Below are 27300 nucleotides of genomic sequence, written 5' to 3' on the forward strand. Positions count from 1 at the left end.
TATTTCACTATCTGAAATGTCTATTTTTCTTCCGCACCAAAGAGATAAGAAAGGAATTAAGTGCCTCGAAGACAGCAAAATCATCTCGGAAATTCTCCAAACTATCCAGCTGCTGAGCTCTTCTTCAAACGTAAGTAACATGCATTTTTGTTTCTTATGTAGTTAGTTATGTAAGCAACGCGCCGTCTCAAACGTCACCACTGCCATCTAGACGGTGGACCACGGCAACTCAGGGAGTGCGCACACTATTTCTTCTATACGCTCTGGTACAGGCTAGGAATTTGAAATGGCATTTTATGCCATGTCAACAGAAACTAAATATCCTCTTACTGTGCAGCTAATGCTGAGAATGAAAGGGGAAAAATATATAGAAATGTACCGAAGACAATGCTTGTTTGCCAAAACAAAGCACTTCATTTGAATTGAAATGCGACAACAGCGCTCCAATCGGTCAATGCTTCAAACATTTCAGCATAATCTAAACACCTAACATTTACACCAGAAAAGTGGCATAGTTGTTGTTGTTGTTTTACATCTACTTTTAGTACAAAAGGTTATTCGGGACTGAACCTACAGTTTAAAGTCAGGTCTGAAGCACTACATTCCTCCAGCGGATATCATCAACTACAATTAGTAAGAGGTATAATGTACACTCCTGTTCAGATAAAATGGCACATTCATCCACTGTTCAACCCTGTGAATTGTGCCACTTTATGTGAACAAGAGTGTGCACCAAACACACGTGGCATTTCAGAGACTAAATTAGCATATTTCTCCAACAATTACGCTACGATGCCAGTGGCTCCAGGTTCGAATCCTGACCTGGGCATGGGTGTTCTTTGGGAGTGTTCCTTCATCAATTTCACCAAATCATTACTCATCCTCATCTTCGCGATTAGCCAAAAGTGGCAAAAAAGCTAAGTAAAATAAACCAAATCAAATCAAATGAAACCCAACAATCAAGAGAATATCTCACATCTTACATTTGATATTAAAATTAATATTCTCCGCAATTATTAAAGAAATATTTAAATGGAGGAAGAATGCAGAGAGAACCAGAGGCGGGAATAAAGAAAGAGAGAGTAGAAAAGTACGGAGAAGCTGACGAAGAAAGTAGTAAATGACGAAGAAAGATATATTAAGAGAACGGCAAGGAAGAACAGGAGAAAGAAAATAGGAAGAGAAAATCTCAGTAAGAAATGTGGAAAGAGAAAAAGAGAGAAAGAATAAACAAACATGCGGAGAAAGGAGGAAATGAACAATAAAAATAGATTGAGAAACATACAAGGAAGAGTAGGAGAAAGAAATGCAGAGAGAGATAAAGGGTGAAGAAACGAAGAAAGGATGGAGAAAGAGAGGTAAATTATAAAACGGAAGAAACTGAAATAGAAGGCAAGAGAGAATATCAGTAACAAAAGCATAAAGAGAAAAAGCATTTTGAATACATACACGCTTATATCAATATAATTTACACAACAATTAATTAATTTTGTTATTATTTAATATTACATGTGCAACGATAAAATAAAGAAAGAGGGGGAACCCCCGATGCAGCCCACCTCCACCCGCCTACATTCGAGGGTATGCGCTTATGTCCCGGTTCCTTTAAATAGGCCAGCACGTCTCTTGCTCTGAATTTATCGGTTCAACCGCTTTGTTTTCTTTTCTTTATAGTTTTTTTAAATTTATAACATCCAATTATATACATGTACATCAAACAAAAGAAAGAATATATATGTAATAAGAATAGATAATTCAGTTACATAGCTATATTATTTAGTTATTATCTCTCCTTTATTTTCTCCAAGATTGTCCAGAACATGTCGTATTTATTTTTTATGAAATTTTTAAATTGATATTATATATGTGTAATTTTAAGGGTGTATGTTATTTACGTACATTTTCATTAAGATATTAACATCTGAGTTTAAATAGATAAAATTATAATTAATATTGCAGAATGATATGACAAAGAATATGATCACACTAAATAGTTATAATAATTAAATGAATGAAATACAACGAACACTCATTAAGTTACTGTTAGTTGGTTACTCGGTTTAATGATACATTTTCACTGAGATAAGTATTTCGGTAAGATTCGAACATTGTCTAACTTGAGTTTAAGTCTATTGGGGGGGGGGGTGGTATCCAGCAGCAGTTAGGTCTGGGATGTTTTATGCCAGTTTAGTGTGCCAATTATTGAAAAAGTATTGTGGTTCTTCGGGAGTTAGAGGGAGGTTTGTATCAATACGAAAAAATAGAGGCTCTGTATGTATTTGTATTGCTTTTGTGGCTACTTTTTTTGCCCCACGTCCGACGAGAGAATTGTGCTGGGCAGACAGGGTTTACCGGACACGAACACCTTCAGATTGCTGCGTGGTGAGCGCAAACACAAGCACAATGAACTGGCCGACCTAGTCTCGCAGGCTGAGTTACAACGATACATGGAAGAACAAAAAAAGACGACCGCCACCCACCCCCCTCCCCCACAAGAACTCAGAAGATCATCGAGGCTGCGAAATCAGGCCCCTCCCCGGGGACAACCCTCGATCACACAAGGAAGCCAAGCAGAAGAGGAAGAAACACCGGAGGGAGAGTCGCGATGTCGGAATTTCACCCAGTGTTGCCACATGAAGGGAAATTTCCCTTTTGCAGGGAAATTCGAACTGAAGTTTTAGCAAAAAGGGAATTTCGATTAAAAATATCACAATTTCAGGGAAGTTTTAAGACTTCTGACTATGTAATTACAGTTTATGTCAAATTCCAGTTTCATATTCATTTTTTTTTCTGATCCTTCTTATTTCTGCTCCCTTGAATATAAACCTGTATCTATTTATATTTATCTTAAATTTATTGTACGTCGCTTTTCTGTATCTTCGGATAATTGTAACGATTAGAATTAACGATTTAATGGATTCCTGGGACATGAAGCTTACATGTGAAAAATGGACCAATGGAAATTTTACTACTACTGCCACTGCTAATAATAATAATAATTATTATTATATTTGTTTAGGTGAAGGGGAAAAATGGTCCAAAAGGGAAATTTTGCCCCTTGGAAAGCGAAATTTATACCCTCAGATTGTGGCAACACTGATTTCACCGCGTCTACGGGAAGACAGGAAGCGGAGTCTAGAGGGGGGAGAACCCGACCACCACGTCTACCAGGAGAAGACCAGTAGCGTTACATTTAAAGGATTCGGCCCAAATAAAGCTAACTGAAACATAAATAAATTAAACTAACAAGAATGTTTGAAAATTTAAAGTTTCTTGGGATAAAAATAATAAATTAATAAAGAGAAATAACGGGAGAGAAAAAATAGAGAAACCGAAAGAGAGAAAGAATGTAAACAGAAGATGAAAGCGTATCACGGCGTAGGTGTGAGTCGAACCTAGGACCCAGTGTTGCCACAATCTGTAAGCACAATTTCCCTTTGCAAAGGGTAAAATTTCCCATTTTCGCCCATTTTTTCCCCTTCATCTAAAGAATTAATAATAATAATAATAATAATAATAATAAATATTATCGTTGATCCATGTTCGTATGTATGTATAAAATGTTAAAGAATTTAACTTTTAAATGCTACGACGCCAGTGGTCCCGGGTTCGAAAACCCGCCTGGGATGGCTGTTTGTGAGTGTCCATTCATAAATTTCATCATATCATCACTCATTCCCATCTTTGTAATTAGCCACCCTCTCCCAAAGCCGGGACATAAGGGTGAATGGTCAATAACCTCCAACCCCAAACGGTAGCCAGATGTGGACCAACCCAAATTCCACCCTTCATCTCAGAACAAAGTATATGACAATTTTTTTTAAAAAAATCCTCATTTTCAAAACTCTTATAATGTTTAATATAATTAATATTGAATCTGTCTAAAAATTTCCCTGAAAATTCGCTATTTTTCATCGAATTTCCCTTTTCACTTAAAATTAGCTCCAAATTTCCCTTCAAAAAGGGAAATTTCCCTTCATGTGGCAACACTGCTAGGACCCGGGCATCATAAATAATATGCACGTTAAACTGTCTTGTTTAATACATACGAACCTTGATGTAAGCGCGCAGTGAAAATTTCCGCCTTAAAGGTCTACTTATTAGCTATGTTATTCGAATGTACAGTACAACACTGTTCCAAATTATGCGAGTTTATTGACATAATGTGCAAGCACAATTAGACTACATAAAGAAAGATTGTTCGATGATAAACTCGCTGAAATAAACATTGTCTTATCACTTGGGCCAGTTTGATGGATATTAGTTTAACTAATTAATAATAATGAACTAAATCTGTCTTTTGACTGTCAAGTCAGTTCTTCACGTAGTATAGACGAGAAAGATCAACAAAATATAATTGAGTGAGTGAGCGAATGCAAGATCGGAACTTAAAACATTACAGAAAATACTTATCCTTCTCCTCCATATCGTGGTTCCTCTGACACCTTCACAAAGTGTCTACCTTGAGGAAAACAACTTCCTCTCACTGGATCAGAATCCAAAATGCGCTGCCTGAAGGGCAGCGAGGTTGCACCGAGGCTTCTTATTACGTCATTGCGTAACCGATTCTATTGACCTCTGGTGGCAAAATTAACAATGATTCCATCAATCTGTCACAAATGAAACACAAATGTAACGAAATGACGGGTCCGCGCGTACTACGGTCCATTATAAATAAGCTAATCATGTTATAAAAAGGGTCCCGCTGGAAAAGAGCTTCTTAAAAGCTAATTGTCCTTATCCGTAGCCGAGCGGGTTAAGGCGTTCACTCGTAGGTTCGAATCCGCCTCTTTTCGGAATTTATTCGGTCTACGTATAGGGCCGGTGGCAACCTACCATCGTGAGGAAATTGGGGAGCTCCGAATGAGTAAGCGTAATCCGGTCCCGCAAACCTACTATAACGGCTGGGGATACGTCGGGCTGACCCCCCGGCTATTCCAATACTGGTTGCAGATCTCCACGCTTAGAGGTGACGAAGGAAAGCGTGGGAGGGAGACCCGCAGTTGGTAGGTAAGCCAAGGCCCTTCAGGACTGTTGCGCAAAGGATTATATAGGATTAGACGCTAATTACATCAGCGACCTTCAGCGGAGTTGGAAAAACTCGGCTGACATTGCATTAGGCCAACACAGTATGAGAATCAGGAAATCAGAGTTTTTCCTCAGAATCGCGGTTGCCAAAGGACGCGATCGAGTCAACCGTCCTAACGGCCGATAGTTCGAATGTCATTTAAATAGGTCGCGTGAGAAAATCTCTTACTTAGTTGTCTTCCGTTTTGCGTCAGATGAAGTAGTTACAAAAGAACTCCGTTTCTAGTTGCTTTCAGTTTGCGGAGAAGAGATTGCAGCAGAACTACAGGTAAAAGAACATTCCTTATGTCTTTCCTCGCCCCGCCTGTTCAGTCAAGTGTAGTGTTTTTAAATAGATGTCGGTGTGTTGTTATTTCACGGGGCTAGCCCCCTTGCTGTTTGTGTGTTGGGACGTAGCTCTTCAGAGCTGTACACGCCCCCTTTCTCTTACAATGCGCCTCTCGCAGCCAATGAACTTCGAATATCAGGCTTTCACATGATCCCCTCTTTGGTGTTTATATTCCTTTCCCGGATTCTCTGGAGTAAGAAAACGCGAACGCGTTCTGTGCGCATGTTGAAGGGTATGCGCGTCGTCCAATGAACGCGCGGAGGGGAGGGGCATCCACGGGAGGGGGCTCATTCGCGGTCCAGTAGTTCCGTAGTAAACATGTCAGCTCGCAAGTCTAGGGGAACTCTGCATTCAGGAGAGCGCCTCATAGTGTTGAATGTGTTCGAGAACAACTTGTTTGAAAAGTTTAAAACACATGGCTTTATTTTTTTTACAAATGTTTAAAACAAAGTGTTTGAAACATGTTTTTCAGACTTGTTTAAAACAAATTATGATACATGATGTTTCATAGTTTGTGGTTATTTGCATGTTTTTTGATAATGTATGTTTAAATTTGTTTTAATTTTTTTCTGTTCTTCGTAGCATCAAAAGACAAATAAACGTGCAATATTATTTGTTATTTGTGTAAAACAATACACTGGCCATTGTTAAGAATAAAATAAGAAATTGACAGCAGAAAGCGTTTTGCTTTACGGCCGTTACACCGCGCAGCACTTTGTTGCTTTCATCCCGCACCCTTCCCCACCTAGTCTGGCCCCGCCCACAAGCTTTCCCCTCTGCGCGTCGCTACTCCAGAGAATCCGGAAAAGCAGTATAGACGTGGTGGAGTTGCTGGGCCTTTTCTTTCATACACTTCCCCTTGCGAAATGCATCACCAATTTCTCGTGGTTATTTTTTCCCCCTGAGCTTTACTTTACAATCAAGTTCTTCCCAAACGCGATGTACCTATCAATTCGATCAAAAGCACTGACGATGCGAGCCCGCAGTTCTGCTAGATCACTCGGTAATGGAGGCACAAACACTAGATCCTTCACATAACCGCACACACAAAAAGTCACCGTGAGGCAGTTACAGCAGTTGTTGATCATCATTTCCACAACGACCGACCCATCGGGTTGACACTCTGATGGTTAAGAATTCGTGGAACTGGGGCGGAGCTCCATCCAACTGGTGGATAAAGCTCTCACTGTCCGTCTCCAACTGTGGCATGAGACAATTTTCTGACATGTCAAGATACCCGTATTCTGTAATGGTAGTCGCTGAAGACAAAGAGGCCGTAAATTTAAATTTTGAGATTGCACAAAAAGCATTGAGTTTCGGAAAGCCACGAATATGCTCAACGGTGCCACGGGGTACAGAAAACCCTCCCAAAACTTGTAATGTGTCAGAACACTTGTATCACGAAGTAACTTTGCAGTTTTGTATAGAGAAACGAACGAAAGTCGAAGAGTAAGGTTTGCCGGACATTTTGGTGCTAGGACATCTTTTTCCTTATAGCCTTTCACATTCACTTTCACTTTTCAGTGACTATAAATACTGAATGTTAGTTATTTCCTCATCACTTCAAAAATGTGTTCTGTAGTGAATAGTTCTCATGGTAGAAAGAAACAAATCCATGATGGATTTTCGTATTTAAAAGAAAAGGCCAGAAATGTTAAAGTGTACTGACAGTGCTCTCTGTAAAAGCAGTGCAAGGCCTTTGACCACACTGTGAACGGTGAAATTGTGAAATTTGTAAATGAACACACACATGCACTGAAATGAAGACCAGTGCCAGGGAAACTCAAGAAAGCAGTCAACAACTTTTGGGGAAATTTTTGGAGTCTGCTGAACCTCAAGTGGCATCTCATCTTCCGCCTATTGAGACGATGAAAAGAAGCAGCAGTCTATTACGGCGCATCCACTGCCTACCAGCTTTTCTGAATTGGAGATTCCAGAAGAATGCAGAATCACAAAAACCGGACAGCAATTTCAACATTACTTTCTTTCTGTGCATAAAGTTATATGTTGCACCAAAATGTCCTAGACCTGTGTGCCAGAGGGTATAACGTCACATACGCTAGACTAGACATCAGAGGAAAATATTTTATACTGTATGGTGGCACACGTAAGGGCGAACACAGAACAACACGCTAGTGCCTCGTAAGCCTGCGAGAATGAAGTGCGGAGTATACTACGTGGAACAGATATGGTCATTTTACACACCCTTTATCCTCTTTTCTATGAAATGGATCACAGAGTGTAATGTAATACATAAAACAAGGATATGTGGAGAATTTTAAGAAGTGTTGTTGCCACTGGATGGAACTGAAGAAGGAACAGTCACAAAAGAGCCAAATCTAAGCAAGGACTCGAACCCGAGACCGTAATATCTACAGACCACATGTGTTTAGCCTAAGAGGCAATAAAAATGACTCCATAAAGCTGGTCTAAGGGGTGATCTCTCCACAAGCCCTGAGAAGTCAATCTTTCTTCCACAAACTACACCCTAGAGACTGCAAGGTATTGAGGGTTTGGCGAATCGACTCATTCTGCGAAGTTTCGTGCAGCGTTGTTAAAGGTTCAGGAATTTTAAATAAATTTCATTCCGGTCCTGGAGAGAAAATCAGCACGCGTAAATGGGTTCTGGACTAAAAAAAAATTTCTTATCTGTAAAGTATTTAAATTCGGTCCAGGAACCTTTTTTTCCTGATCAATTTAAATACGCAGGAACTTTTTTCCGGATCATTTTAAATACAGTCCAGTAAACTTTTTTCAATGAAACAACACGTAACTTGGACCGAATTTAAATTGTAGGTTCCTGTACCATTAACAACCCTGGTTTTGTGCTTTGGGTGTGTGCATGATTCTCCAGCCACCAGCGCCATGTACTCGTCGCGGCGATTAGACGGAAAAGCGACGCAATGTAAGAACAAAGCTCGACCAACAAAAGCAGGCAGAGCGGATTCTAGCTTGGAGGCAGTGGTCACTGGAGAAGAGACAAGCGACACAAGGTCACAGGAAGAAGTAAACGCCTGTAAAGACGATGAACTCGATTGTGACGTCAATTGTCTGATCGGAAGTTTCAAAGTGCTGGTGTTCCACGTGCATGTCCTCTACTTTTCCTAACGACGATAGTAGTTAGTTGCAGACGTTTACAACTTGCAATTAATTTATTATGAGAATGACGTACGCGGGAATTCCATTTCAAAACGCGCATTCATTACGTCATTATACTATAGGGAAAATAAATCAATTAAGCAAAATGCAGGACTTGATGTCCTATACTCTGTCCCAGGGATATGTGTAGCCAAGGTGGCGAATAACAATAGAGAAGGGGAGAGAGTGAGTTGGCTTAGTAAAGCAGTGCTGCAGCCGCGTTGCACTCTCCATGCACTCACGTTCGAGCCGTTATGCGCAGACTTGCTCCACAGACTCCCGATACAGAGTGTAGCAAAACATCCAGAACCAAACCAATTAATACCAGAACCAAATCAATCAATTCGATATTAAAATCTCGTTGTTTTAAGAAACATTTTGGACCTTGCCGATGCGCATCGTCGACTTATAATCTATAAGAAGACGTATATTATACACACAAATGAAATCATTGTAAAACACATGTAAATTCACCACGCATGCAGAAACAACAGCCAGAAATGACACTACGCACGATATTGTCCGAGCGACCCGTGACATTTGTAGCTTGCGTGTCGCTTCGATACGAAAGGCCGTCCAAGTGAGCTTTCAGACCGCAGCAACAAGCGACATATGTCACTTGGAAAGAAACCTTCACAAATAAATGAAACATTTTGCACGTGTCGTTTGCATGTCGGGATCGTTTTCTCAATAGCGTGCATCGTGTCGCCTCGGTTTTGGGCTCGCGCATGCGCAGTGAATGATTTATTCCACTTGTGACTTCGGTGTGAAACCCCCGTGTCTATTCGATCTGAAATCTCCCTAACGAGACTCATAATAAGGTTCAAGACATACAGACATCTTCTACAGAAAAACTAAGACTACGTAAGTTTATTTTAAGTGCACATTATGCTGAGCTAGGCTAATCGAGACCGGACCTACAGTTTGTGGATTGATTGGTTTGATTTATACTTCGCTTCTCTGCCACTTGTGGGTAATCGCGAAGATGAGGATGAGTGATGATATCATGAAACTGATGAAGGGCACTCACAAGAGAACACCCACCGACCGCCGTGGCAGAGTGGTTAACACAGCCCGCTACGACGCCAGGGTGTGACCGGATCAATTTCATCATCCCGTCTTCCATTTGCCAAAGGTGGCAGAAAAGCGAAGTAAAACAACCCACAATTCAACCAAAACAGAGAAAACCCGTCTCCAGGCCGGGATTTGAACTTGAACTGTAGGTTCATTCCCGATTAGTCGATATGTGCAAAACGTGAACTTAAAACGCAAATAGGAAAAAAACCCACCTTCCTTATTTTGTCTTATTTCATTATTTCACTTCTGATCTCCCTCCATCTGTCTCAATTCTTTATTTCTCTTTCTATCTCTACGCCTTATCACTCACTTTTCTTTTCTCTCACTCTTTCTCTTACTTCTTTCTTTCAATCCCCCCTCTCTTCCCTTCTGGCTTCTTTATTTCTCTCTCCCCCTCCCTATCTCGGAGACTGTGAAGTAGTCGCCTGTCGATTTCTTCAGAAGCTCCCGGGTTCGAATCCCAGTCTGCGCCTCTGTCATCAATTTCACCTAATCACCACTCACAGTCACTGTCGCGATTAGCCAAAAGTTGAAGAAAAGCGACGCTAAACGCTCATCGTCTCGACTAACCTAAAATGGCAAAATACAACGCAAAGAAACTAAAATGAAATACATGAGCTACATTTGAAAGGCCTTATGAAGCCTTAAAGCACATCTGTGTGCCCTTAAAAAAATGCGATTCACAGGCTAATTACGCGACAAACAATGCGCAATGTGGCTTATATAATCACTAATGACGGTAAAAATAACTACAATAAAATTGAAAAGACCTTGAACCTTCGTCAAAATGAAACATAATTGTCTTAAAAGTTGGAGTTCTTGAGAAAGAATAAAGTTGAATTTCTCATCCGCAGCTACGTGCAAGGTCGTTCAAGGCCAAAAAAACAACAATCTTGACGTTGCAACTACTCTTTGCGTGTACCCTTAACCCTAGCAATGCCAAGGTATTTTTTATTACACGGATTAGCAAGGGAGCCTCAGAGGACCATGAATGAAAGTTCAATTGAACTGGACTGATTTGTGTTTTCTGTCATTTGTACAAATAAGATAACTAATTACACACTACTTTTATGATTTGTTATGGATTATACATCAAAGATAAATTACATAATGATTTTTAAGTAATTATAGTAACTCACTGTAACATTTATTACTTTTCTTCAATTACAATGTTGATACTTGGAACATTGCTTAAACTGCGCAAAATTCTAGCAAAGTTATCTTTTTTTCTTTTATTTTCTACTACCCCTACGTTCATTATTTCCAATTGTTACTATAGTTTACAATTGAATATATCCTCTCATGTATTTAAATACCTTTAAAACATAATTGTGAAATCTCTCCTTAGAATTACCAAGGGGTGGGCCTTTGAGGCCCATAAACAATATCAACGAAATAAAGTAACTTTTTAACGAACATTTTTGGGAAAAATCACGCGATGTCATTCTAAATATTGCACAGAGCAATTACTATTTTTTATGAATTTTTACATTGATGGATATACATGTAATACGCAAAAAAAACCTTGGTATTGCTAGGGTTTTTAAAAAGGAATTTCTCAAAGTTTTGTTACAGCAGACCCAACGTATTTTCACGTAATTCGGTGTTATGCGCACTAATTTTCATAAAATACTGTTGGATTGTACGTAACCAAGCTACAGCAATGTCACAGAAGCGACAGTTGCTACTGCTCGGCATGGACAACAGAAAGAGGAAAAGTTACACGCTTGACCAGAAAGTATAATTTACACTGGAAGTGGACACTAATCCACATAAAAAGGACAACTGAAACAGCTGCAGATTTAGGCATCGTATATACCGAACTTTGCCCAGTCATTAGTAAAAGAAATGCTACTTTAGATAATGTTTAAAATTGGGTAGTACAACTATAAGCCTATAGTGTGTACTGTAGTATTTCAGTATCAAACTCTTCAGTTATAAAGTACGTAGAAAATGTAATGAATAAGAATCAGACTTTTCGATTCGTTAATTTACCACTCCATGACAGAAATATCCTGTATTATACTGTATCTTGCTACTCAGAGTAGATACAATGACAGTAATTTATTAATGAATTGACATGGCATCTAAATCTGATTTGTAAGTAATTCTCAGTTACACATGTCACCTTGACATACGTATAACTCAGGTTCAGCTGCTTCATTTACAAGTAATGACACATGTTGGAAAATATGCAGATGACAGAGAATGCGTACGCAGGTAGCATTGTAAAAGCTTCGTGCGTACATTGCCATAACGTAAGCAATCAAAGCTTAATCCTCCCCATTGCCCTCTTGCGTCATCAATTTTGGCGATTGTCATTTCGGAAAAAACATCGCCGACCTTCCATCACTTCTCCAGTCTGGGAAAAATTGCGTAACGTCCTACGGAAACCGGGCAGAAATTAGATAATCGCCATCGCAGTAGTGTAGCTACCTCCCCTACCTTGGAGAGCGAGAGAGGGAAAAATATCGCGTTTCCTTGGAAGCACCACAAAAATCATAGCGACCTTGTTCATTTTTTTTTGCTTCCGGTTTCCCAGATAAAAGTTGGGAATCCCTGGACAAGATCTTCAGTTTTCGCTTTTCCGTATCGTGTGTAGCACCTTAGTTAGAATTGCCAAATTCTCCTTGTGGAACATCAGTTGCTGAGGAGCGCGGTGCCGTCTAAGCTTCAATGCAGAAGAAAGTTTGTTGACCAATGGAATCGCAAAGTTATCATCAAGAGCGGCGAACAGTGGCATTTGTGCAGCGCGAGTTGTAACTTTTTTTTATCTCTTCTTACAGGGGTGAGTTTCATTGTACCCTTAGTTCCTCCACTTTTTCTTGTGCGTTTCTGTTTTCACGTCGCTCTCTTTCCGATAAAGGCTAAACGCGACGACGAAGATAAACGATGATTACATGAAATTGATGAAAGAGACTTTGATTCATTGATCTCCCAGATCCCGACCTGGACGAGGGTGTTGTATGTTGTTTGTGGGTCACGTAAAATAACCAAATCAAATAATCGATCAATGATTGATTTGCTTTAATATACATCGCTATCTACCACTTTTAGCTAATCGCGAATAAATACAACACAGACCTAGCCTAGGTTCATGTGAAATTTGACTTATAAATTATGTATTGTTTTCTACATATTAATAATGTTATTTACATAATATATTAAACACACACATCTATTTCTGTACGATATTAAGTTTTATTTAATATATTGATTGATTTGGGTTATCTTACTTCGCTTTTCTACCACTTTTGGCTAATCCCAAAAATGAGGATGAGTGAAGAAGACATGATGAAATTGATGAATATACACTCACAAACATCCATGCCCAGGCCAGAATTCGAAACCGGGACTCCTGTCGTCGTAGCGCGATGTGCTAACCACTACACTACGGATGCCGGCAAATTCTCAGTGAAATCTACAGAAAGATAGAAGGTGACAGGGTGAAGTTGTGTTGTGGTGGTGAACCGTATGAACTTGGCTCTAAGGAAATGAAAATGACTGTAAATATTTGGCCAAAGGTTTCACAATTATTACTATTATTTTAGTGTTTTTGAAACGCTGCATTTTCATAATGTTCATCACAAGAAAAACACATGATTCATTACTTGTCTTAAGAAATTTCGAGATAAAAAATTAAGTCCTGTTATTCTTTGAACATGTAAATACAATACTGTCCCAATACTAAGTCAAAATGTTGGACCCAATTCTGCGTACAAAAAATATAATATAGCCCTATTACTAGGAAATATTAATAATTAATTTGATGATGATGCATTTTTTTGAAAAACCGGGAAATTTTCAGTAAGAGAAATGTTCAAGATTTCCAGATACTGGAAAAAATGACGAAGTCTGCACGATATTGGGTGATATTTTTCCTGAAGTGATTGTTCTTGCATTTTCTGGAAGACTGTCATTTCTAACATATTTCCGACAGTTGCACTGTCGAAAACACTTCTCAAATTAAACACGTTGGACACACGAAATTGCCCTCTGAATTTCTATTTCTCCATTGAAATACACCTTTTCCTAACTTAAATTATGTGTTGTCCAAAATGTAGGACACTTACGATTTCTTTCAAATTCATTCCTGATGACTGACCTAAGTATAAATTGTAGGACCTTTCCGGGGAAGAGGGGACAGCAGAAGGGCGGGAAGGACAATACGCATAATGGGCTGGAATGCAGAAGGTTTAAAAAGGAAAATGTGCTCCGAATTTCAGATTCTATTTGCTGTCGTTTGACATTGTGGAACTCCAGGAAACATGGGAGGGGTCATGGGATATTCCGGACACTCTTACAAGGGAATTGCAAAATTTATGAAGAATAAAGGAAAACTAGGGCGTAAAGTGGGGGGTTTGTTCGAGCAGAATGGGAGGGGAGGGCGACAAATCTAGAATCAAGGCACGACTGAATCCTAGGCGGATGCTTTGCACTGGAGGGAATGACATTATGCGTCATTACAGTATACAACCAACCGGTGGGATCGAAATACAGGGATGAAAACTTCTTTGGAAATCTCTCAATATTTTTGCACGATGTGGAAGACAAGCAACCCGACGCAAGCATCATTACAGCGGGGGATTTCAATGCAAGAACAGGGGCCGACGACATAGTTGCAGGAAACAAGGATAGGGGGAGGGGGATCTTCAGTTGTGAGTGGTTGCATAACACCAGGCAAAGTAAAGAGAGGAAAATTTTACTTACGTTGCGGAAAATGGCTCAAGCATTATAGATTACTTTCTAGTGTCCAGGGATATTACCCAAATATAATGGATTTTCAGGTAGATATTAGGACGGAGAGTAAACACCTTCCTCTGGTGGCTGGAATGAATCTTAGTGGGGTAACGGAGGGAGGGGGGAAAACATAGGAACTGGGAGGGAAAGGGGGAACAAAACAACTGCCCTCGCAATCATTCCGCAGGTATAGATGGAAGGACGAATGCTCGCAACAATTTTCCGAGATTTTATCAGACGGGATATCGGATTTGATGACAAGTCAAATGTTTGAATTATTATCACAGAGGGACATACACGAGGCCGTAAAATTATACTATCACTGCACGGAGAGAGCGGCTAGACACATGATAGTTGACGGGAAGGGAGGGGGGAAAACAAATAGCAAAGGGTGGTACAACGAAGCATGTAAACTGCAGAAGAAAATTACACAAGCACTGAAAAAATTCAAAGTAAGCAGCAATTTAGCAAATAGACTAACTTACGTGCAGAACTCAAGCTATATTCTGCAACACTAGAAAGCGAGAGTTAAAAATGGGGGAAGAAATTGTAAATATGATAAAAGAGGCCGTACAGCAGAAAAATACAGGACTACTATGGAAAATAATTCGTAACCGGCAGGGTAGAGAATATAACGATTCAAAAATTTCACCTAGAGCTTTGGAACAACATTTCAAGGAAATTATGGGAGACAAGAAGGGACCGAGGAACTTACTCGAGGGCGGTGGTAATTATCTGGGCACATTTGTCCCAGTTTTAGACGGGGAAATAACGGAATATGAATACGCATCGGCAGTAAGCACAATGAAAAACGGAAAAGATGCGGGAGGGACGGTTTAAGTCTGGAGATCATAAAGGCCAGGAACAAAAACCAAAAATGGCAAAAATAGGCAGGGAAATAATGAACAGGCTATTCTGAACGTCTGAAATTGGAAAGCCAAGCAAACGTTCTTTCAAAAATCCAGCGTTTGGGAATAACCTTGAATCCTGTATCAAGACTCTTCCCGGAAAAAGAAGCGAAGACAGCCCAATTTACAAAGAGAAAGGTAATAAAGGTAATCCAAACAGCTACAGGGGGGTATCATTGTTGTCGGTGATGAGCAAAGTATACTGCCAAATTCTCTACCGGCGTCTACAAAATTGGTGTGAAATTTTTGATGTTCTTTCACCCATGTAAGCAGGATTCAGAAAGAATTTTCAAACCATTGATATTATACTTCTGTTACAAACATTAATACAGCAAAAGCTTGGGGAAAAGAGGGGGAAATTATATTGTTGATATGTAGATTTTGAAAAGGCGTTCGACACAGTTAACAGGAAAATGTTGTGGACCAAGTTATGGGGGGTGGGGTGTTTGCCAAAATGGTAAAGGCTCTCCAGGCCGCCTATGAAAAGGTAGAGTTTTACGTTAAATGCGAAAATGGGGAAGTGACGGGATCAAATGAACTGGTGGTGAAGCAAGGCTGCGTACTCTTCCCACTTTTATTCATTATGTATATTAATGATATGGTAGAAGAAGTATCACAGAAGGACACGCAACCACCGTCGACCGCGGAAACAAAAATACCACCATTACTGTACGCGGACGACCTGAGCACAATAAAAGGCTACAGGAAGGGTTAGGTGGGTAGCATATGTACTGCGAGAAACGGGTTCTTCGAGTTAATATTACGAAAACGAGTCATGGTGTTAAAGAATGGGTACGTTATCGGTAGGGACGAACAATGGAAATATGGGGGGACACACCTAGATAGGGTAAAACAGTACGATCACTTGGGTATGGTCATGACAATGTCCGGTAGGTGGACGAGACAGACACAAAGAAGCAAAGCAAAAGCTATGTACGAGCTGGGTAAAACTAAAAAAATAAAGTACAAAGTTCCTAATATATCTACCAGAACGCTCGATGGTGTAGACGAAGCTACAGTCAAGGCCACATTATTCTATGGTGTCGAACTGTGGGTCTGGGGAGCAACAGAAATGGTAAACTGCGTACAAGCAAACTTTCTAAAACAAGTTCTGGGGGTAGGAAGGGGTACGGCAACGTGCGGGGTTCTTAGGGAAATGGGAAAGTATGGGGAGGAAGTAGATGCAGAAATGAGAGGCTTCAAATATTGGGCAAGACTGCTAAATATGGGGGATGGAAATCTAAAGAAACTCGCCATACAAGTGCAGAACATTGACCTAAAGGAACGGCAATGGGTAACAATGATAAAGAAGGAACTGTACGCCATAGGGCTGGGGTGGATTTGAGAAGAAGGAGTCGAGAGGAGGGCGGGCATGCAGGAAATGGGGATCATACGAGACGGATTGGAGGACATCAGCAAACAAAACATTTTTGAAGAATGTGCCGGGAAAGTATCTTTAATTCCGGCACAAATCGTGGATGGAGACAGGCAATGGAGAAGGCGAAAATACGTTGACGTGTGTAGAGCGAGTGACAGGACGGGTTTGACATGATTCAGGCTAGGGTGGTGAGCACAATTCAAGCGCGTGAGAGAGGACGGGAGTGCAGAATGTCCAATGTGTGGGGAAGACTAGACGAAATTCCACATTCTCCTCCAGTGCAAAGAAACAGCAGGGGCTAGACGGAAATACATAAGGGATATGAACGTATCAAAAATGGAGGGACTAATGAAGGCCATTAAGGGGTTGGAAATGGCTGGAAGGGACCAAATCAAAATAAGGGACCTGGGAACCTTCCTACATTACGTCTGGTCAAAGAGAACGAAAAAGTCGAGAAAACTGAAACAGGGTGATAGATTGTAGTGAGAGAAAAACCCACAATTAGTATGAAAGGTAAAGTTGAACATGTTAGGGCATAAAGAGAGGGATTATTGTGGGCGGGAAGAAGAAGAAGGGGAAAAATCTTCATTGCTGTATGGAAATGTGTGTACAGCCGCCAAGGCTCATACTGAAATAAACCTACATTCTATTCTACATCTATATTTCTTTATGAAAAACTAAGTATGCTGACCAAGGCAGTAATTTATTTTATTAAAAACATAAACTAAACGTAACGTTCCAACCTTCTAGCAAGGTCTTCAGAGTCTGATGAAGACCTTGCTAGAAGGTTGAAACGTTACGTTTAGTTTATGTTTTTAATAAAATAAATTACTGCCTTGGTCAGCATACTTAGTTTTTCATAATCATGGAAACAAGGCTTAATGGAGTTACTATATTTCTTATGAAACACTATAATAATCGTTAACTTTGCAATGCCTCAACAAACTGATTGTTGATTTGTTGTTTTAAGTCCACTTTATGCACAGTAAGGCTAATCGGGACGGGACCTACAGTTTTTAAAGTGGAATCCGAACCACTTGTTCCTCCACCGGGTATTGAACCCGGGAAACCTTGATTACAAGGCAACAACTCTACCACTGCTCCATCGGGGAGGCCCGTCTCAAACAAAACAAACTGATACTGGACTCACAATGTAACGTAAGATGTGAACCATTGTTTAATGTAACTTAACCAGAGTTAACAGTTCTATGCACTTGATTCATATTCGATAAATGAATGTGATCATATCTATGAATAACTGCAACCTAAATCGGATATCCCTGACGGTCTCTCCTATATTCGATCCACCTTTATGATTGCTTAGCAAATCTTAGCTTAGCACTCTATAGCAAAAGTGTATCGTAACCAATGAAAAGAGTTTATGCTGTATTACTGAACATGTAAGTGCCCTTAAATATAAGACTATACCGCATTTCTAGAGCATGAAATCTGAACTTCCTTTAGAAACTTTCAACCACGAATCTGATTAGTCAAATTCAAATTATTTTGGTGAAGAGTGTTCAGTGTAATGCACTATGAAAACAAAGAACACTTGAAATCCTAACTCAAGAGGTAGATGGTGGTGTAAAGTAACCATGATGAATTAATTCCCTTTTTCTTTATATTTTAGATTATCCAAATGGTCTAGGTGGAAATTAGTTGCCATGGAGACCACAATTACGAATGTTTTTACCCTCACTTTATTCATAACCTTACTATTGGCCATCTACGCTTACGTCACCAGGAACTTCAACTACTGGAGGGACAGGGGCGTCCCGTACCTGAAGCCAGTTCCGTTCTTTGGAAATATGAAAGATCTAATTCTGATGAAGAAGAGTATTGGTGATCAGATGGCAGGGATATACAAGGGCTTATCAGGGCACAAGTTTGGTGGGTTCTTCTTGGGAACCGCACCCTGTCTCATGGTGCGGGATCCAGAACTGATGAAGCACATCCTGGTGAAGGACTTCGACCACTTCATGGATTGGTCCTACCGCCCTGATCCCGTAGGAGATCCTCTGGCGTCCAACACCCTCTTCTTCATGCAGGGGGAGCGGTGGAGATTCTTCAGGGAGAGGGTGACCAAGACCTTCACCCTGAGCAGGATCAAGGCGTTCTTCCCTCAGATATGCGACTGCGCCATGAGTATGATCGGGGACATAGGGGAGCATAAGGATTCCAGCGGACGGATTGACATCCATGAGATCTCGGAAGCCTACCCCATATACGTGATATTCGCGTTTGCTTTCGGCGTCCAGGGGAAGCTTATGGTGGACGGGAAGATCTTGGATTTGGCTAAAGGTCTGACGAGTCCAGCACTGAAGCGCATTTTGGCCTGCTTCTTCATGCTGTTCGCTCCTAACGTCCTGAAGACACTCAGGTTCTCTCTCCTTGAAGAATCTTTGATTAAAGCTTTCAGGGAGGTAGCAGACGGTTTCTTCAAAGCGAGAGAGCAATCCGGAATCTCTAGCAAGGATATCGTCGACCTCTGTATACGGCTGAAGAAGGAGCGAGAGACGAACGACTATAAGAACAACAATAAAGGAGAAAGAACAGCGAATGATGTTGGTGAGTACTACCTTCCGCCATTTTGGGAAAAATAAATCAATTTGATTAATTGTTGCTTTAAGAGCCATTCCATATGAATTTGATTTTTATTCAAAGTATCCTTTATTAAATAAGAAATTAAAGGTGAAACTATGCAGAATTTGAAATTGTTAATAAAAATACTACTTTCATAGCTTTTAAATAACAAATCTATTGTAAAATATGCACAACATATGACCCATTCATATTATTTATAGTTGAAGCGAAATTTTATGTGTGATGTTTCAACTTTATACCATATATATTCTAAATTAATTATAATTTCATACTAATTCTTTCATTTGTTATTTCTAAATATTAATCTCTGAAATATCCTACTTCATATCTATGAGAAATTTTGGTTTGAAGAATCTACTTATAATAGCCTTGGCATTGTTCCACAATCCTACAAATCAGATAATGCACATGGTGTCACACCAGTTACAAAATCTGTAAGAGGCAAAATTGTTTATAAAAAAGGGTATCTAATGATATTTTTAGAAACCAAAAGCATAAAAATATTAAATAAATTTTGCATTGTAAAAATAAAACAAAACTGTTTCAGCAAACCCATATACTATTTTAAAGAACTTTTTTAAAGATTGAAGACGATCATAAAGTCATGTCTCAGAAGTGTTACTACACACGTCACAAGTACGAAAAATGTATTTTCTGGAACTGAAAATTGAGATGGGGGAGGAATACTATGAAATTAAATAACTTTCATCAAGGGAAATGAAATTACATGAATTGATAGTTAGAAGATGCTAAGAAAATAATTAAACAATGAATGTGAATTTGTCTGAATGTCAATCTCGTCACTATGGAATTGCCCTTGACCATTAAGTACACTTTAAGTCCAGATAGGCTAATCGGGACTGGACCTACAGTTTAAAGTGGGATTGGACTGACTTTGTATTTTAAGTCCACTTTATGCACAGTAAGGCTAATCGAGACTGGACCTACAGTTTAAAGTGGGATCCGAACCACTATGTGCCTCCACCGGGTAGTTTAAAGTGAAATCCAAACCACTGTGAAAAGTGCGTATACCGAAAAAGAAACACATTGGTCATTCTACTATGGTTCTATACCCGTTGGAGGCACATAGTAGTTCGGATCCCACTTTAAACTGTAGGTCCAGTCTCGATTAGCCTTACTGTGCATAAAGTGGACTTAAAACACAAAATCAACCAACTACACTAGATATGTGTTTAACTCTATACAATCAGCGTTTTTTTCATTGTAAGTATATTCAATACCAGGTCTGGATTTATGGGGGCTTGGTAGGCTGCAGCCCCGGGCCTCCACTGGGGAAAAAAATTGCTTTTAAAAGAGAAACAACATGGAAAAAGAATTATCCGTTTGAAATGTGGTAAAAATAAAAATAATATAACTATATATCTGTCATAACATCAGAGTTATAACTGGAATTCTACTTAGGAGGTGGGGCCCAAATTAAACGGAAACAAGGGAGCAGTCGACTTGGGTGTAAAACGAGCAGGGACAGAAAAAAAATGACAATCGTGCCATCCTGTCAAAGTAGTGGAGCAATTTTAAATTTATAATATTGTCAGTTTACAAGGAAATAGATGTAGACATTTTCTATACAAGTCACCCTAGGCTCATATATATTGTTAAAAACCCGATATTGCAGGCTATTGCTAAGAGCCGTAAATATAACATTCCTAACCTAACAACGAAAGCAATCTGAGAGGAAGGGGAGGCGGGGTCTGGTTCGGGGCACCAAAGATTACACCAAACTCCAAAACTAAATTCTAAAGAGTTCTAAACCTGACCATTCTAACATAACCATATGTACATTATTAGTATACCTCGGATTTTAATGTTCTAAAAAAATGTGATTTAAGGTTCCTAAAATAGGTTCTAAAAACCCTAAAATAGTTTCTAAAAATCCTAAAAATCTTAAGTTAGGCTCGAAAAATCCTGAAGTAGGTTAAGAAAAACTTAAAATAGTTCAAAATTCCTGAAAAGTGCTGATTAGGTATAGTCACCGGCAATGGAAATGCAACAACTATATCCTGAAATACGCACTATCTTGCATAATGTTGTGTGTGTTGCCTAACCCTACGGCGATGGCAGAACTTAACGTTGGAAATTTGTCATTGAAGTCCACTCCTCGCCGTATAGTTGGGCAATAAACTTTCTTCATGTTATCCACAGTCAAACTCCGCAATATTGTCTGTGAGGATCATCTTATATGCTGAAAATAATCTTTCAACAAGAGCATGGTCAGTGTTGTAAACTTTAATACTGAAATGTTAGTTTGCAAGGCGTGAATGCCGCAAAGCACCGAAGTGACGCGAAAGTGAGCAAGACCACACAGATCAGACAACTTTGGATTGTACAGGTAACAGTGGCAGCAGACAGTTTGCTTTGTATAAAGCTTTGAAAAATCGCCATGGACTTGGAGGAAGGGAAATCTACAGAGAGTACGTTTCAAACACGTTCGTCATTGAATCTTTACGTGACCAAACAAAGCAAATGCCTCTGTGTAACATAAGAATCCTGTAAAACCTTCTAAAATATATAAAAACCTAAAAAAGTATTGATTTAGGCGCATAAACCTAAAATAGGTTCTAACAAGCAAAATAGGTTTATTTAGGCACTATAAAACTTCACCAGTTGTTGCGTTTTCTAACGAAACTCTGACATAACTTATTATTTCTTACATACCTGTAAAGCAAAAAAATAGGTTAAAAACGTAAAATCCAAGGTCTAATTATTAGGCCTAAGCAGAATTGTAGGTTAGGAATTGTTTGGTTAGAAGCTCTTAGCATTTACCTTTGGTGTTTTTTGCGAGCTGGGTGTGTCACGCATCAGACCTTACGAAGGTGCGAGCTTACCAAAAAAGTTGTTTCAAGATTTTTCCCAAGTCAGAATGTAAACCTATCTAACACTTGCAACGCTCAGTTAGTGTACTTAAGTTGCTTACCTTTAGTTAAAAAAACCCACATATTTTAGCATTTTACATGTAAAAAGTTCTAAATAAGCGAATATTTGGAACAATCATACCATTTCAGTGAATATATTGGAACATTTCGCGTCACACACTTTGGGAACAACTGGAGTAGATGGTTTTAAGTCCACTTTATGCACAGAAAGGCTAATCAGGACTCGACCTACAGTTTGAAGTGGGATCCAAACAAGTTTGTTGCCTCCACCGGGTATCGAACCCGGGACACTTTGATTCCAAGGCGACGGCTGCGCCATTGGGTAGGCTCTGAGACCCTTTCATCTATCGAGTTTTGAAAATTCTTATGTTTCTCTACAGATTTATCCGAAGATGTTCTTCTTGGTTTGGTGGCTGGGATTGTAGTCGCCAGCTACGACACGACAGGCAACGCCCTGGCGTTCTGTTGCTACGAGCTGACGGTCAACGGCGACGTACAGGAGGCGCTGAGGCAGGAGATTGACGACTACTTGGAAGAATGTCAAGGGAAACTCTCTTACGAGGCCGTACAGAAGCTTACGGAACTGGACAAAGTTGTTTCAGGTAAATATGTCTACAAGGAATATTGCTCAGCTCAATTTGAAAACAGGGGTGTTAAAGATCCAGGAATGTTAATGAAATTTAATTCCGGTCAGGAGAGAAAATCAGGAAGCGTAAATGGGTTCTGGACCGTAAAGAACCTTTCTATCTGTAAAGTATTTCAATTCGGTCCGGGAACCTTTTTTCCGGATCAATTTAAATATTGTCCACGAACCTTTCTTCCGGTTGGATTTGAATACGGTCCAGGAACATTTCTCCCGGATCAGTTTAAATACGATCCAGGAACCTTTTCTGCTGATCAGTTTAAAATACGTTCCAATTTCCGTATTGAAACATAAACCGGTACGCTAAAATGTCCCTTTTTTGTGACAATAGCGTATGTTCTGTACTATGAGTATCTGTGTATTAAGCAGTACGTAACGTCAGAAATATTGGGAAAATGGAAGCTAAATACTAGCGATTGTTGTATAGAAATTGCTTCACATTTCAATGTCAACAATGTGCCATTTTCCTATTTTCTTAAAATATTGGAGATTCTTCTCTGTTTACGTGGAACTAGTGCCCCACAGAACGAGTGTTTTCGTACGTACATCAATAGTTTGTGGACAAGTGACGAACGTAATTTCATAACAAACTTTGAAAGGTATGTTGATTAGTAATGTGAGCTTTAATAACATGTGTGTAAACTTTTATAAATTGCTATTTGAAATACGTGTAGGCAAAATATCAATGCATGATTTCTAATTCTAAAGAACTGCTTGGTTGGAGTGTAGTGCATATTATGTAAGTTATTTACAAAATTTTTTAGTTAGTTAGTTTTCAAACTTAAGTAGTTCATAAAGACATAGTTTTTATATTTAAATGTGTATATTTTGCCATCCCGTTTTGTCTTAGGAATATATGGAAAATGTTCATTTTCTTGTTTTGCATATCATATTGTCTTAAGTCAAAATCTAACAAACTCTAACCACAGAGTCAGTGGTGTGGGGCCAGGGGGAGTCCAGTACCCCATAAATCTTTTGATCGAATCGTACACTTTGTACCCACTCAAATAATTTTATAAACCCGAGAATTTCGGTTTTGGCAACAAAATGTTTCCTTCGTCTACATTCTCCCCCTATCAAAAGTCACGTGAACCTATTATATTACATTGTATAACCAAATAAGTTCTCTGGAACCACTGGTGTACGCACGTGGAAGCTTATATGGCTGTAGCCCCTTGTGAAATTTTGAGAAAATCAAAATTTTTAAATGAAATCATTAAAGAATTACCCCAATTACCATTTTTGCATTTAAACAACTTTCAAATCGAAGGTTAAAAATTCAATTATGAAAAATTTATAGTGTATAACGCCCACCATAACAATTCCAACCTCCTCTACGCTAGTGTCTGGACAATGTCATAAGCGAGTAAAACGTGTTTAAAAAGCGTACAAGACGATGTAATGAGGTACAGATTTTTATCTGTTCCGGAATTGTACACGCCGATATAACCTGTTAAAAATATCTTGGAACTGTTGTTAGAAATTCGAAATTATTTTGTGATTGGCTATTGCATTTTTATTGGAAGTACTGTCACGTAAACTTCTGGGTTGTAACAATTCCATTGACAATGGTATCAGACACCCTTTGATTGATTTATTGATTGATTTGGTATTTTAAGTCCTTTATGCACATTAAGGCTAATTGGGACTGGACCTACAGTTTAAAGTGGGACTCGAACCACTATGTGCCACCGCCGGGTATCGAACCCGGGACCCCTTGAATACAAGGTGACGACGCTACCACTACGCCATCCGGGAGGCTCTAGACACCCTTTGACGTGACCCGTTTCCTCATATATGCGAATGCATTTTCCAACTCTCTCGTCGATTTTAATGTCACGCTTCTTCCTTTTCTGACCTAGGTTAAGTTCCATCCGCATGTACTTGATGTTGGTGTCTTCTGGTTGGCTCTTGAAGCTGGCCAGAACATCATGAATTTTTGTACGCAGTCTTCCAAGCCACCTATTTATTTTGTTGTTCCAACTTTCTACGGCATTTACAAAATTATTAGTTCTGTGGCGCCTTTGGTTAGGTTAGGTAAGGTTAGTTCAAGTCTTGATCGTAGCAATTGTCCTACCATTAATTTGCAAAATGACCTTCACCGTCAAAATCATTGCAATTGTCCGTGATTTTGGCTTCATCGCAATTATTGTCCGCCATTGCAATGTCTTCTCATAATATTCCTGTATTTATATATATATATATATATAAATAGAGAGAGAGAAAGAGAGAGGTCGAAGTTTATAACCCCCAAATCGAAAACGTTCCGTCAAAAGTGCATCACATTAACAGGAAGAAGTGTGACAACTTCACCAAATACAGAATACCTTGTTCTGTGCCTAGGAAATGGTAGCACAAATACGAAATATAGCTTTCCTCTGCTCACGCTTGCGCACAAAATGTTCCTATGTTACTGGTGTTTTCACACTAGAAAGATTAAGCATGACTTACCATCAAGTTTCAGGCGTCCCGTCCTATCTCTTCGTCCAATTTTCCATTCAAGACAGACTACAACAGCTTACCTGGAAGGCAAAGAAATTACAATGACTAAAAACATTTAGAAATGGTGAAAGGGTCGTACCCTTAGGGTGCACATTATGTGACAAAACAGAAAACAAAAAGTTTAAATATTCTGTTTTGCAACTTAACATTTCCACTAACGTATAACTTTCAGATGAAAACAAGAAATTGGAATTTGCAACACTGACTCAAAACTGCAAGTAAAAACATGACTAAACTCTTCTAAGAAATAAAAGCTACATCTTTCTTTGTCATTACGTCCCATTTTTGCCGTTTGGACTAATCGCGGCGTTATGGGTGAGTGATGATTAGAGGATAGTTATCTGAATGTTAGTAACAATGGTTTTCTAATTGCACAGTCTTAACTGGATATTATCCATTGACAATGAAAGAATTAACGATGAGAATGGAATGGCTATCCAGACAAGAGCAGGGTCTGAAATTGGATACACTCCGCCATGAAACCGATATCATAAAATTCAGTACATCTTTGTTCTATTGGAGGTTACAGGTTCGAGTCTTCATTTCTAAAGACACTCAAATGTCAAACTTATTTCCATGTATTATACGGCGCACGCTTTTAGAAGGAACATGAGTTCGGACAATACCCAGCCAGTGCTACTGCACTGTTGCCAAACTAAAGGACAGAAAATTCTCGATGTGTCCATTATTTTTGATAGTGCATGCACGGTATATATGAGTACAGTGAAAAAATATAGTGAATATTTCTACACAGGATTATAATATCATATCACTGTAGCATATACGAGAAACCCATACCTGAAAGAAGCTTTAAGGTATTTATTTATTCATCACCGCTCTCGTCGTCTTCCTCGGTCTCCGCATGGATGTCCGCAGGATTTTTTCCAGGGAGGGGCAAGGAAGGTGTTTTTTTTTTCCAGGGGGGGAACAAGGCACATTTTCCTCCATAATAGTGTTGTTCCCTCAAAAACATTGCTTAAATTTGAATACCATATTCATGCAATAATTAACACATATTTTTGTGGCTGTAATGAAATTATATGTTTAAAATATATAATTTTTGGTTGACTTTCATTTTCCAGGAGGGGCCACGGCCCCATTTCCCCCCCCTCCCGGACGCCCATGGGTCTCCGTGTCACTAATTTCACTCATTTCCGAATCACTATCCTGGAGGTTAATGATTAGATTTTGCACCATTGGTGCCTGTACTACTGGTGATAAGTTTTGAGAGTGACATTATTTAAAATAAAAAGAACACACGGAACACACTATATCGCACGAAAGGGCTGTATTTAATCTTTTTACAAACTGTTCTTTGTGGCGCACGAGTGAACGATGAGCGAATAATTTTACACCGGCCTTGCTACGAAAAAGCTGAACTCAAACTGACCCAGGCTTTCAATGTTCGAGAACGCCCAGAACAATGAAGGGTCATTGTTTATTTTATATCGAGGCGAATTTAACACCCACAGTTTTCCCTAGACACAACAACTCAGCTGCGTCAACACGGTGGCAACGGAAAAAACAGGCTGCAGGAAATGAAAGGTGTTTCCCTTGTTTCTTCAAGGAACGATAACTCCGGCTGTAGGCGACGGAAATTCATGGGATTTGGACAGTCAGGTTCAAAATGTCTTTCCCCATCTTATGATGAACCTTAAAGTGGCGAGTTTTATGAAAACTTCTTGCGCGCTAGAAAAATACAGAACACTGCTTTTAACTTCCGCGCCGCAGTCTCCTAACTGTACAACGTTGCACTCCTGCCATTGGTTGATCGCCACGCACACCCTCTGCGTGGCCCCACCCGATATTGCTTCTAAAAGCGGGCGTCGTTATAGGATGGATTCACAGCCACTATAATTCTCTGTGGGGCATGCGTTCTATCCTGTTCATGTGTGTTCGTTATTGTCCTATCATGAGTTTCACCTTATCACCATTCATCACCTCATCTTCGCGATTAGCAAAACGTGGCAGAAAAGCGACGTAAATATACAAAATCAATC

The 27300-nt window shown here is 39.5% G+C and overlaps 3 protein-coding genes across 5 annotated transcripts in view; 2 read left to right on the top strand and 1 right to left on the bottom strand.

The window, feature by feature from the left end:
- The window catches only part of LOC145996067 (facilitated trehalose transporter Tret1-like), a 234622-nt gene that overhangs the window by 177397 nt on the left and 29925 nt on the right, over nucleotides 1–27300 (bottom strand). The window contains exon 2 of the mRNA XM_083132300.1: nucleotides 25250–25320. The gene's annotated coding sequence lies outside the window, so the exon portion shown is untranslated. The remainder of the gene's footprint in view (nucleotides 1–25249; nucleotides 25321–27300) is intronic.
- Nucleotides 1–27300, top strand: part of LOC145996066 (cytochrome P450 6j1-like) — a 260095-nt gene that overhangs the window by 61622 nt on the left and 171173 nt on the right. The window lies entirely within an intron of this gene.
- LOC145996065 (cytochrome P450 6j1-like) overlaps nucleotides 1–27300 on the top strand; it is a 50970-nt gene that overhangs the window by 20861 nt on the left and 2809 nt on the right. The window contains exons 1-3 of one of the 3 annotated variants that reach the window (XM_083132292.1): nucleotides 5208–5356; nucleotides 18288–19225; nucleotides 22536–22757. In XM_083132292.1, coding sequence (XP_082988418.1) covers nucleotides 18322–19225; nucleotides 22536–22757 — 1126 coding nt within the window. In that variant the 5' untranslated portion in view covers nucleotides 5208–5356; nucleotides 18288–18321. Of the gene's footprint in view, nucleotides 1–5207; nucleotides 5357–12287; nucleotides 12420–18287; nucleotides 19226–22535; nucleotides 22758–27300 lie in introns of those variants that run through there. The other 2 variants (XM_083132293.1, XM_083132291.1) reach the window with 2 other exon arrangements.

This window comes from Lepisma saccharinum, chromosome 12 (assembly GCF_977018435.1).
Source record: "Lepisma saccharinum chromosome 12, izLepSacc3.1, whole genome shotgun sequence".
Classification (NCBI taxonomy): Eukaryota; Metazoa; Arthropoda; class Insecta; order Zygentoma; family Lepismatidae; genus Lepisma; species Lepisma saccharinum.